The sequence below is a fragment of the Drosophila sulfurigaster genome, chromosome 3, assembly GCF_023558435.1.
Source record: "Drosophila sulfurigaster albostrigata strain 15112-1811.04 chromosome 3, ASM2355843v2, whole genome shotgun sequence".
Classification (NCBI taxonomy): Eukaryota; Metazoa; Arthropoda; class Insecta; order Diptera; family Drosophilidae; genus Drosophila; species Drosophila sulfurigaster.
In genome coordinates, this window is record NC_084883.1 from 31,850,447 (window position 1) to 31,868,435 (window position 17,989).

Genomic DNA, 17,989 nt, shown 5'->3' on the forward strand with positions numbered 1-17,989 from the left:
AATGTTGCTTCTGGTCACACCCACATTTGGTTATTGTGAGTGTTTTGTAAATTGCGGCATTTGGTCTCCATTGCAACATTTAAAATATTTTAAGATTTTTACATAAAATATGCCATTTGAAGAACAAGTAAAAGCATTTCGCACCTGGGCCACAAGCATAGGATGTCCACCAAGTGCCATTCCAAGCGATGATGCCCTTAAATAGTAAGTTTCATTAACAACACTCGAATTTTACATTCATTCCCAATTTTTCTTTTGCAGCGTCTTTAAATCGCCCAATAAGCAACTATTTATGCAGCTCCAGGCACGGATCCGTGCACAGGAGGATGTACGAACAGTGAGAGAAAATTTGCTTATTGCAAAAATGGTTCAACTAAAGGGAAAAGTGGTTCCAGTCTGTGAGCGCAGCTTTCTGCCGCGGGAGATGCAAACACATCTTAGAATGAAAGATCTCCTTAAGAAGAAGGAGAAGGCTAAAGAGAAGATGACGGAGGAGAAGAAGGAATGTGATAATGTTGCTGCCATCATCAAAAATAAGAGTAAGTTAAATAATTAACAGAATTATATTGAAATACAATTCTATGCATTATCGTAGATATTCAAATAACCATCGTAAGTCACAAGAATGATGTGCTCCAATCCCGTCACGATATACTTGAATTGAAACTAGAGGATTTGAATAAAAAGTTTGAGCAAGAACAACAAATCAAGCAGCAAATCATAGCCACAATGCCGGTCAAGCTTAGCACCAAAAATGCCAGCGAAAGACTGGCGTCCAAAGCTGTAGAAAATGCGCTTAAAGAACTTGGCAATTTTTACAACATTTGCAATACCCATGGCAATAACGCACATCAACTTGTGGAAGCCAAGACGCAGTTGTGGTCACAAATGCGTGTGATATTTGGCGACACACCAAATGTACTGATCTTCAATGTCATCATGAAGATGATGGATAAGCAGCTGGAGCACGTGATGAATATGAATAAGAAAAGTATTGCTAATCAAGATTTGTCCAAGCCAAAGTTGGACAACTTTGATGTTAAAATGCTGAAGACCAAAGCAGATTTATTTGGTATGGCGGCAAAGTATGTGAACGCTCGGAACGAAGTGGGCCAGCTAGAGGAGCGCTTTGCTCAGGTCTATGGCATATTTGTGGATGAACTGCAGAAGAAGGTAAACAACTTCAATGGGATCACCAGTGACGAGGACGACGAAGGCAGCGAAGACATCATATCCGATTTTATACTCCAATTCAATATGCGTAATTTCTATCAGGCGCAAAACGAATTCCTCACTGAGCAGATTGAAAAACTGCGAATGGATATCGTGTCGGGCGCCAAGCAATTGGAAAACCATGAAATGTTGCTCGGCTCAATTAGGGAAATGTATCGTGAAAGTAATATAGCCATTAATCGCATTCATCACGATATGGAGCAGATGTCGCAGATCAAAGAGAAGATCCTTTACAACAAGAATATAATGAAAAACATGCTGAATGACATGAGTCACAATACCAAGTCGCAGTTCCTCAGCTCAAAGTTGAAGGGTAACATGTCACTAATGGGCATGGAGAGCAGCTTCTGTCTAGCAAATGACAATGTCTTGTCCAGCACTAAACTGGATATTGATGCGAATACCAGTGTATCGAATTCTACACTTCGTCGGAGTTTAGACAATACAACTCTGATGCCTGGTGCATTCAACTCAACTGCTGTCATGGCCTTCGGCTCCGGTTCGTCGTTACCTTGTCATCTCATCGAGTTGAACACATTTGCTGAAATACCATTGGAAAAGTTGAGCTGCATTCCAAGCGCATGGTGAGTTTGCCAACTAGATGATTGTATATAGCTCGTATCTAAAATATTTCTTCCTGCCCTTAGTTCATTTTTGATTTCGGCCAATCCGCTTGTCGTGGAATCCCAGGAGCTGGCCTCCACCGTGCAACTGGCACCGGGCCATCTGTTAACACCCTATGGCGCCCTGCAGGAAGTTAACAAACGCATTTTGTGGGCGTCGGCAATTGCCGCACTTTCGTCTGACTTGAAATTGAATTTGAAGCCATTAATTGGTAAGCTCATACTCGAGACTATGTCGTTGGCCCTTCCGTGTCATTTCCGTCGTCTCTTCTCCACAGTTGATCCGCACAATATGAAGCTGAAGGCACGCAGACAGCACGATGAAATTGTCCAGTTACTCGACAACATTAAGGCGTTGGGTGTGAAAGGGCAACTTCAATTGCAAAAAGTCAATCGTATTTATCAGTTCGCTATGGACAATCCTTTGCACAAATATGTGCCGCCGAAGAGGACATTCAATGGCGCCTGTTTTGCGGACTATGAATCAGAATTTAACTTGTATTATCGCATTGCCACTTCAGGCGGTTCTATAAAGAAATAGTTGATAAATAATCCCATTGGCAGTAAAACTGCAACTCTAAAATTGTTTAAATAAAAAGAATAAATTATTGGATTTTCACATGTATTTTCTTTTTTTATTACAAAGTCGAATCATTTAATTATATTATGTACACCCACAAAAAAAATGGGTTTTTAATTGTTATTCAAAAGTAAATAATTCGAATATTGCTTAAGAGCTAACGATTTTGTTGTTGGATTCATCGTTCGTTCGTATATGTGTATCTTTGTCTCGAATTGTAAATGCAGTAATTAATTGACAGATTTATTTCAACTTAATTACATTGCAGCAAGAAAATACTTTATTATTTATTTAATAAAAAAATAAAATATTCTCAGTTAATTATCATGTAAAGCGGAATGATCTTAGATAGCGTTACTTGTGTTGAACTTGGCTTGATTTTGTTTTGTATTACATAATGTACTCGAGAATATAGTCATTGTCTTATCAAATTATTTAAAAATATACAGATTATAAAAAAAGAACATATATTACGGACGGGACACCAATTGGAATGTGAGTTTGGGGGAGATTCGATTTAAAGATTTGGTTCGATTTATGTGCTATCAGATTAGTTTATAAGAGGAGACGATTCCATTCGTTGAACTTATCATACTTAACTTAACATATAAGGTTGGACGTTTTGTAGCATTGACATATGGAAAACAATAAGTAGAACAAGAACTTAATATAAGAGCTGTCAAATAAAGAAAAAAAGAGTTTCCAGTTATATGTTACGATTGCGACACGTTTCGTCTACAGTTTTGAGTGATGTCTATTACTTGTAATGTGATTCTATATACGCTATAAATATGTATATGTTTTGTATATAATCGAGAGCTGATTGATGGGTTTGCTTTTGGATTAGATATGGAGGAGCGTGGAGCATCGTAGTCTGGTTGTGTTGCTGGTGGGTTGGCTACATTAATTGGCTTATCTGGCAAAGAGCAGGGCAAGCAAAATGCCAAGCAGAGCAAACGAGGAGGCCGAGGCAGCAATGTGCTCAGCACCGCCATAGTACGCCTGACCACAGGCCGGCGGGCAAACGGGCACAATCGTCTCGAAGAGATTGACACGCGCCTCGGCATCGCCAAAGCGATTTGTGGCCTTGCACACATAGTCGCCATACTGACGCTTCTCGATGGTGATCACACGCAACGTCGAATCGGTGTATTCATCGGCAGTGGCGAAATGTGAGATGGTGTAATGCTGATTGTTGGCCAGCTGAATGTCATCCTTGGTCCACACAATCGCTGGCGGGGGATACGCCTCAATGTGGCACTCCAGATCCATGTCATACTGCAACGCTTGGCCCAGACGTGGACGTGGCACGGTGATAACGGGGGCAAATTCCACCTCAACGTTGATGTTACGACGATCGCCCTTGCTGACACCATTGTCGGCCACACAATAGTAGGTGCCGCGATCCTCCTTCTTCAGTGACTTGATGCGCAGTATGTTGCCCACATAGGTGGCGCTATCTGTAATCGGAAAATGAGGAAAAATGTCCATTAATAATGTGCAAACGGTGTTCAAGTGTGTCAGTGTCGGTTTTTATGTTCTTTTTTCGGTTGGGTATCAATAGAGTCAAGCGTTGCGCCTTTTGTGTTTGCGCAGTGAAATCACAGTTTTAATGAGGCGGCGCTGGGCGCATCCGCTGTCGACCGACGACTGGGTGACCTTTTAATTGTCTCGTGGAGTGGCTGTAACAATGGCCACGTTAATGACCTCTAACAAGCAAACCATTTAGTGAAGCAGCCAGCTACGTTTTTGCAACTAATTTTGAAAGTCTGCTCCTCTCCACCGTCCACAGGGGAACAGCTGCAACGGGGGTGTGGGCGCGGGGTGTTTTGGGTATTGCATCAAGCAACTGAAGCGTAAACGTGAATGGGAATGCGAATGCGAAGTGGGAACAAATGGGAAACGAGTGCAAAAGGTGCTCAGTTGACTCGAGTTCATAACCGGAAGTTGCCGCAGTAAGTTGCAATGACTGCAAACGAGTGCAGTGCACCCCCGTTACCTGTGTACCCCAACCATCCTCGCTGTCGTCTTTCCCTTTAATTTATATGTAGCATGTATCTGCAGCAACTCGTTTGCCTTGGATTCCTCATGGCCTTATCGCACCGACGCTGCTGCTGCTGCTGCCTTCTGACTGGGACTCTTCAAACATTTGCCAAAACAATTCAGGCTTAAACAATTGACAGAAACTACGACGAGCGAGCGAGAGAGAGAGAGAGCTCAGTGCGTTGACCAGAAATATATGCTTCATGTTTGTGTAAAGACTTTATGCAAAATGTGCATATGCAATATGCGGGTAAAGTGGGTGGAGAGGGAGGAAGAGGACAGGCACACACATGTTCATTCATTTGAAACATTTCAAATTAATTGCGCCTGGGAATCGAAGTAACGCATTTGATTAAATTTTGAATTGACAGACGAGTCAGAGCAACCATCCGAATGGGTTAAGAGCAAGCGAGACATAACATATGATACAATGAAATTGCTTTGCTCAACATTTTTGGGCTTCAATTGAAATACTTTAGATGATGATGATGATGATGCCTTGCTCTGCAACGAGCATGCGGGCAGCGCAACAAATTCATTTTGGAATATGAGCCACACTGAGCACAGAGCAAACACATGCCATTAGAGTACTCTCACTCGTGGTACATCTAATGCAGGCTTTGCTTAATTGCCCAGAAATGTGAATCTCTTTGGCCCGTTGCTGTGGATCGTGTCACCAGAAGCGGGTTAAGTGCAGCAGCGTGACAGGTAAATAAGTGGAATATGCAGAGAGACAAAAATCACGAAAGAGCCAAAACAATTTTCAAAATTTAAAATTCAAACTCAGATTCCGAGAATGTTAAAGCTCTAAAATAAATTTCTATCAGTTAGCATTCATTCATTTTGGTAATTTAAAAAAATATCAAAGAACTAAGAATATGTATACAAAAATCATCTATTTTAATTGACTTCATTTAGAATTTTTAGGGGTTTGATAATTTCGAAATTCGACAAAATATTGTTTAAGTCATATTCGCTTGACTTGATATATTCAGATTGAAGAATACTAATAAAAAATTAGAATTACGCAACTCAATTTATAATAATCTAAACTGAACAAATATTCAGTTGATTTTTTCAGTTAATTTAAAAATCAATTATTTTATTTCTCGCTGTGTAGAAGATCAAAGTCAGCGGCAAAGGCACAACGAGCTACACGTAAATACAAAGGAATATATTACAACAGAGTAAGAAGTAAGTACAGCCAAAACTGAGTGTTAGCTACGTTGTTCAGATGGTTAGATATACGCACACTTATAGAGGTCAGATCGGGCTAAATTGTAGCCGTTAGTTGTGTTAATTGGGGCGTGGCACAGAAGACTGGCGAAACAGACAAAAACAAAAGATAAAAGAGAGAAACATTTAATTGCTTATTAAACATGCAGAGACAGTCTTCACTTGGTATTTTCTCGATTTTTATTGCCTCTGACTCTGTCTCTCTCTCTGCCGCCTCCACACACTCATTTCTTTGGCATGTTTATAATTAAAGTCAATGCATGAATTATGTCTCAAGAATTTTGTGTGTGTGAGGCTCCAACTGAATATTTACTACGCAAATGAAATTCGAAGAGGCAAGTTGTTGGAGGGAAAATGTACTCAATAGTTGATGGATGAATGTTATTTTGTTTTGACTTGAAACTCATTAGCAAATGTTGCAGTTGTAGTTCTCGTCGAAGGGTTGTTAAAATCGAGGATCCCTTAATGACTGCAGTTCTCATATATCAAGCAAGTGAAGTCTTTAATTTGATAGGTATTTCAACGGCTCACAAACTCTTATTTGACTGGGATAATAACACGCTTTTAAAATGACAAATTGAGAACAAGAACTGACACCATCAAATTAATGAGAAAATGCTGAGTGCCCGCATCAGAAAGAGACACCGAATGAGAAGAGAGCGAGAGAGAGAGATGATGCCGGAAATGCAGCACACTGACTCCATCTCTGTCTCTGTCTCAGTCTCAGTCTCTGACGCTGACGGTGCTGCATCTCGGTGTCTAAATGCTGCGCTGTAATTTCAGTTACTAATGAGAGAATTAAAAACACTTTGCTACGGCAGGATGACGTGCGGGAAAATCTGCTTGCTGCGTTGCCAACCGATGCCAACTAATGAAAGAAAAACACACGCAAAGAGTGGCTGGAGGAGGAGGAGGAGGAGCGGACCTGGTGTTGGTAATGAAAAATCCAACAGTGCCGTGCATTTGTTTAAGCCAGGCCAAGGAAGCTAGCAACCAGTCTAGCAACACAAGAGCAACAACAACAATGCCGTCCCTTTGGGCAAACACAGCCAGAACGAGAACGAGATCGAGAACGGGAATAGAGTTGGAGTTGGAGAGAAACAGAGATAAATTGTCAGTTAAAGACAGAGCGGTAGAAAGGAAAATTGTGCAAGGTGCAAGGGCAAGGTGAGAAGATGATGCAGCACAAGTAAAAGCAGAAATGGGCAAAGAAACCTTTTGACGAAGCTGCGTCGTTGCGTTGCGTTGCCTCCTCCTCAGCACATTCAGGTAGCTTCGTTTTCCAGGTAGTTTAGGCAAAGGATGCGAAATGTAACAAGGCCTCTTTGTGCATCCCTGGCTGCTTGCTCAAAATGCCGACTCAGAGGAAATGCATTCAAAGTGTAGAGGGAGAGACAGAGGGAGAGAGGGGGAGCAGGTGGTAGGGGAATGTGTGGCAGGTTCACTGGGTTCAGCTCAGCTGCAACATCGCTGATGCTGCTGCTGCTTCTTCAGACGCTTGAATGACTTTCAGCGACCCGTCAAAAATGTCCAAAAGCTGTTGAGTGTTTGAGCCATATTTTACAAGCCAGCAAACGCTGCTCTATGCTTAGAGAGTCAACTCTCCCCCCTCCAGCTCTTCCCACTCTTCACCTCTGGCACTTAAACATTTCATTTTTTATACATTTTTTTTTTGTTTATCGGCAACGTTTATTTGTGTTTAATTTCGGTGTGCGCGCTGGCTTGGAAAATTTGTGACAAGTTGCTGGGAAACTGAAGGGTTGCTGCTGTACCTCTAACTCCTAATATGTTTCTTTTTTTTTGTTTTTTTGAGAAACTAACGTGTGAGTTGTTGATGCCGCCATTTTGGCAGCCGGCTCGTCAGTTACGGCCGTAAAACAACCACCGTTTAACGTGCCGCATGGAAATTAAATGGCATGCAAAAATATCAAAAATCCATCTGCACCAATCACAGCTCTACGCCGGGGCGATTTTCGAAACGGACGGACGGACGGACGGACAGCCCTCATCGGAAACATCGCAGTTGAAAGTGGGGAAGAGACGTGTGCCAAAAAACGAAAATGGAAAGGAAAGCTAAATAAATAAGCGCAGTGCGTCTGCATTCCCTTTCCCCACGGGGAATTGGCATTGCTATCGCTTCCTTGTCGCCTGAGGCCATATTTGTTTTTTCCCTTTCAATTTCCTGCGAATTTCTTTTCTTTTTCTTGCCGGTGTCTGCTTTGAGTTGTTTTCTTTTTCGTTTTTGGCGTTTGCCAAACGAAGTTACCGTGCACAAGTTGCATGCAACGCGGCGGCGACTCTTCAAATGTCAACGGTTCGGGTTTGTTTTGGTTTGCAACGGTTCTATGAACTTCTGAACTGACTTTAAGCGTTGTCATGTGGAAATTATGAATGCTAATGCAGCACGACAGCGACAGCAACGGCAACGGCAACAACCACGTGTGACTCATCATAATCAAAGCGTCGTCATCATCGTTATTGCCAACAACAACAACTTCATCATAGGCTGGCAAACGGGTGTGCTTTTAATGACGTTTCATATTATTTGCGCCTGCTGCACACTTGCAGACCCAGTAGCCAGAACCGAATCCAAAACCAAAACCAAAACCTGAACCAGTCCCAGACCGAGACCCAGTCCCAGTCACAAACCCAGCCCATTCTCAATTCCATTTCCATGTTGTTTCCCCGAGTTTCACTCAAGCTTTAGGGCATTCTCTCCCCTCAGTCTGTCTGTCTGTCTCTTTCACTATTTGTTTCCCTCTCTTTCTATGACTGAGCAGCAGCTTGCGAAAATCCAATTAAAAAGTGCGCACATTTTGTTTGCCGCCTCAAATGCAATTTTCACTTTTTTTCCAGAATCATTTTTCAATGTTTCCAGATCATGATTTGTTTGGTTTTCAATTTCGATTCTTTTTTAGCAGAAAAAACTAGCGTTTTCTGTGGATAAATCTAGCATTTTTCCGCTATGATTGCAATTAGTTTGAGCAAACACTAAAAATAGCTTTTTAATTCATTGGTAATTTATAAAGAATTTAGCTTCATTACAGCTTTTTAATTAAGCTAGAACGTTAGCATTGACTTTTATGTCTGTTGCTCATCAAGCAAAGTGTACTCTTTATTACAGTGTTTATAGCTGGGTTACTTAAGTCTGCAAATGCCTCAATTAATAAAAGGAAATGTCTGTTCTGTGGAATTTTTCATATACAAGTCATAAGCTTTTCAACAGCAAAGTTTCAGCTTTGCAGCTGTTTTATAAGCCGAGTTACTTGAGGTTGTTTCTCTCGTTTGACATTGATATCTTCAGAGATGTCAGCAAGAACACCTGGCAACTCTGCAACTCTGCGCGCTGTCTTGCTTTCTTTGCGCCTTTGCTCCATCGTCTGCTCCATTGCTGCTCTTCCACTTCATTTTCATCATCACTTCATCATTCGCTCGCTGTTGTTCTTGTAAAAATTGCAGGGCTGTGCAAATTTGTCGCTTCTTCCTGTTTGTCACCCGAAACTCATCAAGCAACATCAACATTATGAGAGCAGCATCAGCAGTTGTTGTTGTTGTTGCTGCTGCTGCTTCTGCTTGGCACACACATATCGAGCATATAACAAGCTCTTGAGACATGTGAATGCACCCACTTTGGTGGCTAACGCATCAACCTTCAACAGCAGCGCCAAGCAGAGCGACAACCGCAACCCACAACGAGACACCCTCCGGAGGCATGCAAGACATAGACGCTCCACCTCCTCTCTCTCCTTCTCTCTCCCCTCAGCTTGCATACTTTCCCCCCTATTGCTCGACGAAGCGACAGACTTTGTTGTTGACTTTTGAAAAGTGATTTCTTCGAGTAGAGCACATTATAGCTACCCGTAAGTATGTGGCCTGGCATGCCATTTATTGGATTGAGCTCAACTACACTCCAGAGCTCAGAGCTCAGAACTCAGAACTCACAACTGAAAACTGAGAACCGCCCCCAAAAGAGGCAAGCATAAAAGGCCCAGTCAATTGAGTTTTTGTGGAGTTTACATTTTTCGGAAAATGTCGTCGTAATTGAATTCCATTCCCAGACTGCACCACCATCAACGTCATCAACATCATCCACAAATGTATAGCTAAAATCTCAAGAACCCACTACTAAAATGGCAATTATACAACACCCAACCAACCAGAAAAGAAAGGGAAAACTGAGAATAGTCGCACGATAAATCTGACAAGTCCGTTGTGCCTAAACAAACATTACGAATATCTGGAAAACAAAAACCAAATGGCACCGCAGCCCGTATTTCAACCTAGATAAGGCTTAAAAAGACGATACGACGTGGAAAGTGCTAAATAAATAATGGAATTGCTGGAAATACGTGAATTTAGTGTGATAAGCGAGTTGCACAATACAGAGTGAGAATCCTATATAAATACCATATACGAGTATGTAAGCCGGAGATTTAACTCGACTGAAAGGGAAAATGGTTGCAAAGAGCGTTTTCAATTACGAAATAAATCCTGACAGCAACTGCAAAATGGCGACAATCCAAAAAAAGGACAGAAGAAACTAATGTGTGGTCATTTTGTGATATTTTGGTTATTTATCACACTTTTCTGATGAAAAGAAATTGAGATTTGTTTGCTTACTATACGCAGATATAAATAAACAATAGCGTAATATCAATAAATCATTTTTGTTTAGGGTAAAATGCTGGTAAATTTTGAACATATTCCGTAAAACAACAAACTCGTGTCAATCAGTTTATTCATTTGTTGTGTTGAATCTAGAATAAACACTTTCTATATTTTAGAAACTTTTTAGTAGATTCGTTTAGTTGTATACATTCTACTTTTATTGAGCCAGTTGAAAACACTTTTCCAAGCCGGAAATAAATTCTATTTCTTTAATAAATAAATAATTGTTTAAACCTTTTCTAAACTGTGGACACTTTTTACTAACCTTATGAAACTTTCTATTGAAAGATTTCATTTTTATATAAATACAAAAATCTAAAATAGTTATCAACTTTGAAATATTTTCCATTTAATACCATAAAATTTATGATTATTGATGCATCAATAAAACATGATTTCTCTTCCACCTTTTCCGCCGTTTATTTAGTTCTTGCAACGCGACAGCTATCTCTCATACCAATCGACAATTTTAGCCGTTGAAGTCTACTCGACTCTAGAATAAGACGAGCTTGTACTTAAGCAATGGTTGAGACTTACTTTAAGTGCTGGTTATGGAAATATTGTGGCGCACAACCCAAATAGTATAGCCTGAGGAGGGCACAAATGGAGTTGCGAGTTGGAGTTGGAGATGGAAATGGGGATGGGCCATAATAAAAGCCGTGCAATTAACTAACAAGTTAGTGCGAGTAGAAGTAACTTTCAGTCGATTGCAGCCAGAGACACAGAGTGCTAAAGTCAAAGGGGTAAGAGTGGGGGGGGGAGAGAGCAGGAGAGAGAGAGAAGGGAACGAATCGTGGTCAGTCAGAGTCCAAGTTCCAGTCCAAGCCCAAGTCGCAGTCGGCAGGCAGTTGTGTTGGCCGCTTTGTCATGTGGTCGTTGCCCCAGCAACCAACATTTATAAACAAGTTTTTCAGTACGTCATCGTTGTTGTAGTTTTTGTTTTTGTTGTTTTTGTTGTTGCGGCTCTTGTTTTATTGTTGTTTCTTTTGAGTCTGCAACTAGAACAAGCGCCATAATGCATAAAACACAAGAGAGAAAGACACTTACAAGCACTCACACAACTTTGTTTTACCCATATTCATTTCCTCTTTGACTGCAGGATAAAGGGAACGGGAGCAGGAAGCGGGTCGGGGAATTCTGCTTGCATATGCAATAATAAAACATAAATTCATCCTCGCTGCTTAATATTCCATGTGTGTTCTGTGTGTGCAAAACATAATTACTCGCAAATATTTGGATTGCTTTGGAGTGGTCCAAACAACCAAATTCAATTCCAGTCGAGTGAGTGGGACTGAATGAGAGGAATGGGCGGTGGCAATAACTAATTTGTGCCACGCCCCGCTGCGATTTCGAGTGTCGCATCAATTGCGCATCGAAATGTTTTAGCGTAAATTTCATCATAAAATTGTGCTGCGCGATTTGCATATTATGCTTTTGCACCCTTGAGCTAGTTAAGCCAACTTTCAAGAACTCCAACGCCAAATTGCATTTGATATTTCATTACAAAATTGGAGTACTTGAAAACTCGTCGTACTCATCACACTCATTGAGTTTGTTTTTGTAATTTGCATAAACGTTTTTACGCTTAAGTAGCTCCGTTTTATTTCCAAAAGGGGGAAGCTTTGAATTCGATGCAGGGGCTGCGCTTGACTCTGAAGCAAGGGGAGAGCTGAGAAGAGAGTGTGGCTAGAGAGAGAGAGATGTGATCATGATATGTAAACTCAGTGATCTGATCTTTAGACCCATCAATGCCCTACTCGACTGGCTGCTTGGCTGCATATAATAGTCCAATTAGTGTCAATTGGCGATGCCAACAAATGTTTATTCAAGCGAATTGCCGCTGATCTTATCGCTCGATTAGGATCTAAGCAGCCGGATATCTTTGAGTCGCGTTCACATTTATTTATCCATGCAGACGCTTCCTGTCTGACACTGAGAGATCATAACAACAAAAGGCATATTGCGAAATTGCCCAACTAATGCCAAATAGGGTGGATGAGTCGAGTGCCTATTAATTGTAAACAAAAGATAACGTTTTCTGAAGCGTGTAGTATCAATATCTCGTTTAATCTTTGAGCTGCCCTCGCTGGATGACGACAGCTGGCATCGTTTGAAATATTTCGGGTTCAACTCAACCGAATTCAATTGCAACGCCTTGCGCAGCATATTGCAAATTGGTTTATTTGTTTTTTAGCAAACACAGCCGTTGTTTCTCCTCTCTTACTCACTTTTCCCTTCGACAGAGTTCTCAAAATAATGAAAATAAACCCAAAAAAAAAAAAAAAACAAAATACCTCACGTGACGCTCCGAGTTGGGCCAAGGTGAGTTTTATTATGGCAAACGCATTGTTATTGCCTCATACCATATACAAAAAAAACATGAATAAATCATTGGTCAATGCATTTGTGCTTGGCTAAGCATGCTCGAAGCTAAGACGAGGTGAAGCTATCGCCAGGTGCAAGTGTCGCCCATATCGAATACTTTCTGTTTACGCTTTGACTTTATGAAACTCGAATCGAGTCACGAGTAACTAATTGATTTGCATGGCAACGCACAAATTGCACTACGAACTTGTTGTCTCTCTCTCTTTACTACTATCTCTCTCTCTCTCTCTCTTCTTTTCACTATGCAAAGTCAAAGATCGTGTGCTCGTAAAGAACTAATGGCCCACCCTTTGTTTGTAGTTTGCTAAAAAACACAACATCAATGTTCAACGGAAGCGTCTGATTAGGGGTTCCTTCGGCCTATGTTCTCGGGGCTTCTCCTCCTTCCCTGCCACCGGCAAAGGCGTAGCCCAATCCTCTAGGTCCTCTATAGGGTAGGGGTTGCTTAGAAGAGCCTTGGCCAACAGGCTTTTATTTCACTCGCAGCTTGTTTGTTTGCATTTTACAACAGCACACAGGGCAGGGGTGCGAAGGGTAAGGTAGCGGAGGGGAAGGGATTTCACCTTTTTGGCTTGTAATTTATATATATTTTGTATTTTGTATATTGTATTTTGTATTGTATTTGTCGGGCTATCAAAATAAAAATTATGTTCCGCTATAACGAAAAGGGGCTCAACACATTCGACATGGCCACACGGTGGCTTTGTGCTCCTGTTGTTCTTGTTGTTCCTGCTGTTCCCGCTTCTTGTTGCTGTTGTTGCTTGAGCGTTGTTTACTCTGTTTTTTGTTGCACTGTACCCACCCAAGCCGTAACCGTGTCTGATACACAGTAACGCCCCTTGCCCCTTTACACGGTTTGTTTGCATTTGCTGCTGCTGCTGCTGATGCTGCGAACCCAACTCTTCGTGCCCTTGTCCTCCTTGCACAAGCCCAATCCCCTCTGGTCCAGAGAGAGAGAGAGAGAGAGAGAGAGAGAGAGAGACCATCAAACGTTACGTGGAACGTTTTCAAGTTGCGGAAGCAATTGCGCGTGCTGAAGTTGTCGAATGCCTCGAATGCGAATTCTCTGCATAAAAGCATCTCTAGTGCATGACTCCCACTCCAGCAGCTGCCCCTGCTTCCCAACTCCTGATCCTCCACCCACTCGAGTCGCCTTGCAACGCCTCGTTGGCGCATTTCAAAGCCTTGGCGCTGTTTTTTGTTTGCCCAAGCGCTTTAAATTAGAGCGAAAAAAAGTGTGAAACTCCGCGCAAGGGCTGCTCCAGCTTCTCCTCCACCACCTCCTCCTAAGCGTAAGGTAAGCAAACATTGGCACATGGACATGGCAAAGGCTCTGGCGATTTGCCTTTGATTTATTGTGTGCGCGTGTGTGTTGCAAGCAAGCAAGCAAGCCAGAAGTTAAGCCAGTTTTGGCATTCAAGCAAATCCCTCAAGCGTGTCCAAAAACTCCCGCTCCCTCATCAAGCTCAACTTCTATGTAAAACCTATATATAAAACCTAGGGCCTTAAGTAGCTTTCAGTTTCAAGTGCTAAGAGTGCCCTGTAAAGCGAGCAATCCCACACAAACAAGAACATAAACCTCATTGATAGACTCCCAAGTTGGGCGCATTTAAGGGAAATCAAGGCCAAAGCAATTAAAGATTGCGCAAGTTGATCAACCAACTGAAATGGTTGACAGTCAGCCAAAGAATCGAGGCGTGTACCAGGCAAGCCTTTATTATGTTTTAGATGCCATCAGTTATGTCCTATGAATCGATGCATTAGTCACAATTAAGAAATCCTATTTCGTGTCTTTCTTTTACCTCTACAGCCACTTATCTTTTAATGTGCGCGGTAATCAAGTAAATTAAAAGTTGAAACCTAGGAGACACGAGAGTGAATCATAGCTCAGAGAAGTTTATTTACGTTTAGCTGCCATGTTGAATATTGTTATTGAGAAATTCAATAAAATATAATGTTCTTAACTGCGTCTATATTAAGGATTTGAATATAAAATATAGCTGAATATTTAATAGAACTATCCCAAGTGTAGATAGTGCACATTTTTAAAAATTTGAATCAGTTACTTTGTTATGAATGGGAAAAACCACTGTATCAAGCCAAATTGACTACTTAGCAAAAAATAAACTAATTTTGACCTTATTATTATTATTATTTAATATAATGAAAGCTCTATGACACTAATGTCTTCTTAATATTGTTCCACCTAATTCAAACGCTAAGTTCTTGTTCTTAAAACTATTGTAAACACATTTTCACCGTAGCAAATAAATGGAATGGCAATTGAATATTAATATTCCAAGTATTCGCTTTTCGGATTTAGGGGATTAGTTCACACTAATTAATATTGTGCGCTGTTGCAAATGACGTTGCAAGCTTGTTAAACTCTCAATGATACTTTAAAATCAATTATGGCTGCTGCATCAACGCTGCTAAGCCGTGTTTATGACTTCGCAGACGGACGCTACTTGAGAACAGGTAAAAGATTGGGAAAAGACGCTGCAACACACCTGTATAGGATTAGAACTGACCTTCGAACCTTTTGTACCTGTTAGCTACAAATTATTTTATTTTATTATTGTCTATCTACGCGCAAACTAAACAAAGGCAATAAAAACAACAGGTCGATGGGTATTTTTCTAAAGAAAGTAAAACCCGACAAAGTGCATCGCTCAAAATGAGCACAAGAAACAGAGCGGACAAAGAGAGAAAAAAAGAGAGTGTGACAGCAAGATCTTGAACTCTCTCGTGAGTGCGTGTAAATGTGTGTGTGTGTGTGGCTGAGCTGTCTGCGTCAAGGTGTAGGTGAGAGGAAAGAGAGTATTAGTAAACTGATCCAAGCTTAATGCGCCAAAGCTTGTAAGAATTTGTGTTTTCAACAGTGCTTTCATTGTGAAAAACATAAAGTAAATGAACAAAAGGGCTGTTAAGAACAGGTGGGAATAGTAAAAATATGCAAAACACGCAAAGTAAACGACCAACTAGCGGATAAACAAACGCCAACGGTGACGCCTCAGTGAGTCACGGCCACTCACACAAACACACATACAGAGCGGGAGAGAGAGAGAGAGAATGAGAAAGACTGAGCCATTGGCCCCATTGAACGCGCCCAAAAGATGGACTTGTCATGTGTATTTAGTGCTGGGTCAAACGCCCGCCGTTGTAACTTATATGGGGGTCAGATAGGGTAGCGCAAATGTACAAATATAATGTAGGCAGTTATGAAATTTGTAAGAAAGAGTAATGGAGACTCACCAGTTGGCAGAATAGCATTGTTTTCACGACGCCATGTGACAGTTGGAGTTGGGTAACCGCTGGCATAGCATTCCATTTGCACCTCGGTGCCTTCGCTGGCGACTATCGATTGTGTCGAGTTATCGGCGATGACGGGGGGACGACGCACTGATAATTTCACATTGGCAGACACCTTGTGCACCGTCGAGATGACCACCTGACAACTGTAGGTGCCAGCGTCCGTCTCCTGAATGTCCTTAATCTGCAGTTTGTAGGTCGACGAGTTCGGATCGTAGCGCAGCGAAAAACGCGAGTCTTTAATCACAAGCGTAGAGCCAATGGTCAAAAAGACGGGGTCCGTATCAGTCTTAACAAACATTACATTGTATTCTTTGGCATACTGGACGGAGCAATCGAATTCGACGGTACCACCAATGTCCTTGATCTGCTCCTGTGTGATGTACGAAATTGTCGGTGTCCTCTGCGCCTGTGCTTGTTGCGCGACGAGTGTTATAAATAGCAAAAGCGCGGGTAAGAGGTTATCAAACATTTTGAGGTGGAATCGACTCATATTTGTATTTGTATATTTATTTGTTCGCTTATTATTTGAAATTATTTTTGCACCACACCCTACAATCTACTACTTGGCTGCTATTGCAAAGAGAGAGACACAACGACTGTGGATACGGCAGCGTCTCAGCTTGAGCGTATTAAACTTTTAACTATGTACGATGTAGCTGCAGCTGAGCTATTTGACGTTGCGCTCTACGTTATACTCATCCGCCAAACAACACACCATAAACAGGTAGCTTTGACTCTTTTTGTTACACACAACAGCTGCGGATGCTGTTTGGAAGACACACTTGTCGGCTCGCTCTAAGCTGGTTTTCTCACCTACAGTGTGTGCGCGCGCGCTCTCTCACTGTCGCTGTCTATGTAAGTGTAAGCCAAGTTTATCAAATGAAAATACGTTGAGCACACGCGATGTACGAAACCGAATACGTCTACACGGCTTGAACGTTGCAACAAGAATGACTTGAAAAGTCGGCGCGGAACCAAACACTTGCTTAACGATAACAATATTAATCGATATAATGCGATTTCCAACACTGATTAATTTGCGTTAACAGCAAACCGCACTCGGCGCAATACTGAGCTAACATAGTCATGTAAACGCAGTTCTTTACATCATAACGGCTAACCCTAAAATGTTTTCTTGGGGTATCCAGAAAAGTGTGAATATTTTAAATTCTTCGACATACAGAGCCCATAGACAAAATATTATTTTAATGGAAATTTTATTAATCGAAGCCTATATTTCTTATAGTGAGTAAAAATTATCTGGATGGCATCAAAACTTATTCAAATAATATGAAAAAGCAAAAATGTCGCGCCGTCCAAACATTCATAAATATACCAAATTGCTAAAATTTAAATCATTGAAATCTTGATTTCCTTTGAAAAAGAAACTGACGCATTTACTTAAATAGTGTACAACAAAAGTGTATCGAACAATAAAATTCCAAATTAAAATGTAATTCAAAATTGTAATTCCTTTGAAAGCTCTTGTTCGGTACAAAGCGTCTCGATGTACCGACAAAAAATGTACCATTTTTAGGAAAAAGTATACCAAATGTACCAACACTTCAGCTAACATAATGTTACTGCTTTGTTAGTAACATATGTACCAATGCAATAAAACCGATTTGAGCTGCTCTGGAAATGCACGTAACATACGTTACATTTTGAATAAACGGAAACATTTTATTAGAGTTGTTTAAAATGTATTTTTATTTACTTTTCTTTTTTGTAATATTCTCCATTATTCAGTGGTTAATTATGTATAATTTCTATAAATGTCTGTTTCCGTTTTGTTGATTTCTTTTTTCATCTTTCTGTGCTTTATGCATTGCGATTATATTGTATAACATTTTGAATGAATGCATATTTTAAATCGATAATAATAATATAAATAGTATCGACATGA

At 40.9% G+C, this 17,989-nt stretch overlaps 2 protein-coding genes across 2 annotated transcripts; one reads left to right on the top strand and one right to left on the bottom strand.

The window, feature by feature from the left end:
* The first annotated feature begins 30 nt into the window (after positions 1-30).
* On the top strand, positions 31-3,109 carry LOC133842879 (augmin complex subunit dgt5). The gene is made up of 5 exons (XM_062276168.1): positions 31-204; positions 262-539; positions 596-1,817; positions 1,881-2,068; positions 2,135-3,109. The coding sequence occupies exons 1-5, from the start codon at positions 110-112 to the stop codon at positions 2,395-2,397; spliced, it is 2,046 nt and encodes a 681-aa protein (XP_062132152.1). The 5' UTR covers positions 31-109; the 3' UTR covers positions 2,398-3,109.
* LOC133842883 (lachesin) lies at positions 2,462-17,035 on the bottom strand. The gene is made up of 2 exons (XM_062276174.1): positions 16,024-17,035; positions 2,462-3,896 (listed from the first exon to the last, which is right to left on the bottom strand). The coding sequence occupies exons 1-2, from the start codon at positions 16,571-16,573 to the stop codon at positions 3,349-3,351; spliced, it is 1,098 nt and encodes a 365-aa protein (XP_062132158.1). The 5' UTR covers positions 16,574-17,035; the 3' UTR covers positions 2,462-3,348.
* Positions 17,036-17,989: the final 954 nt, after the last annotated feature.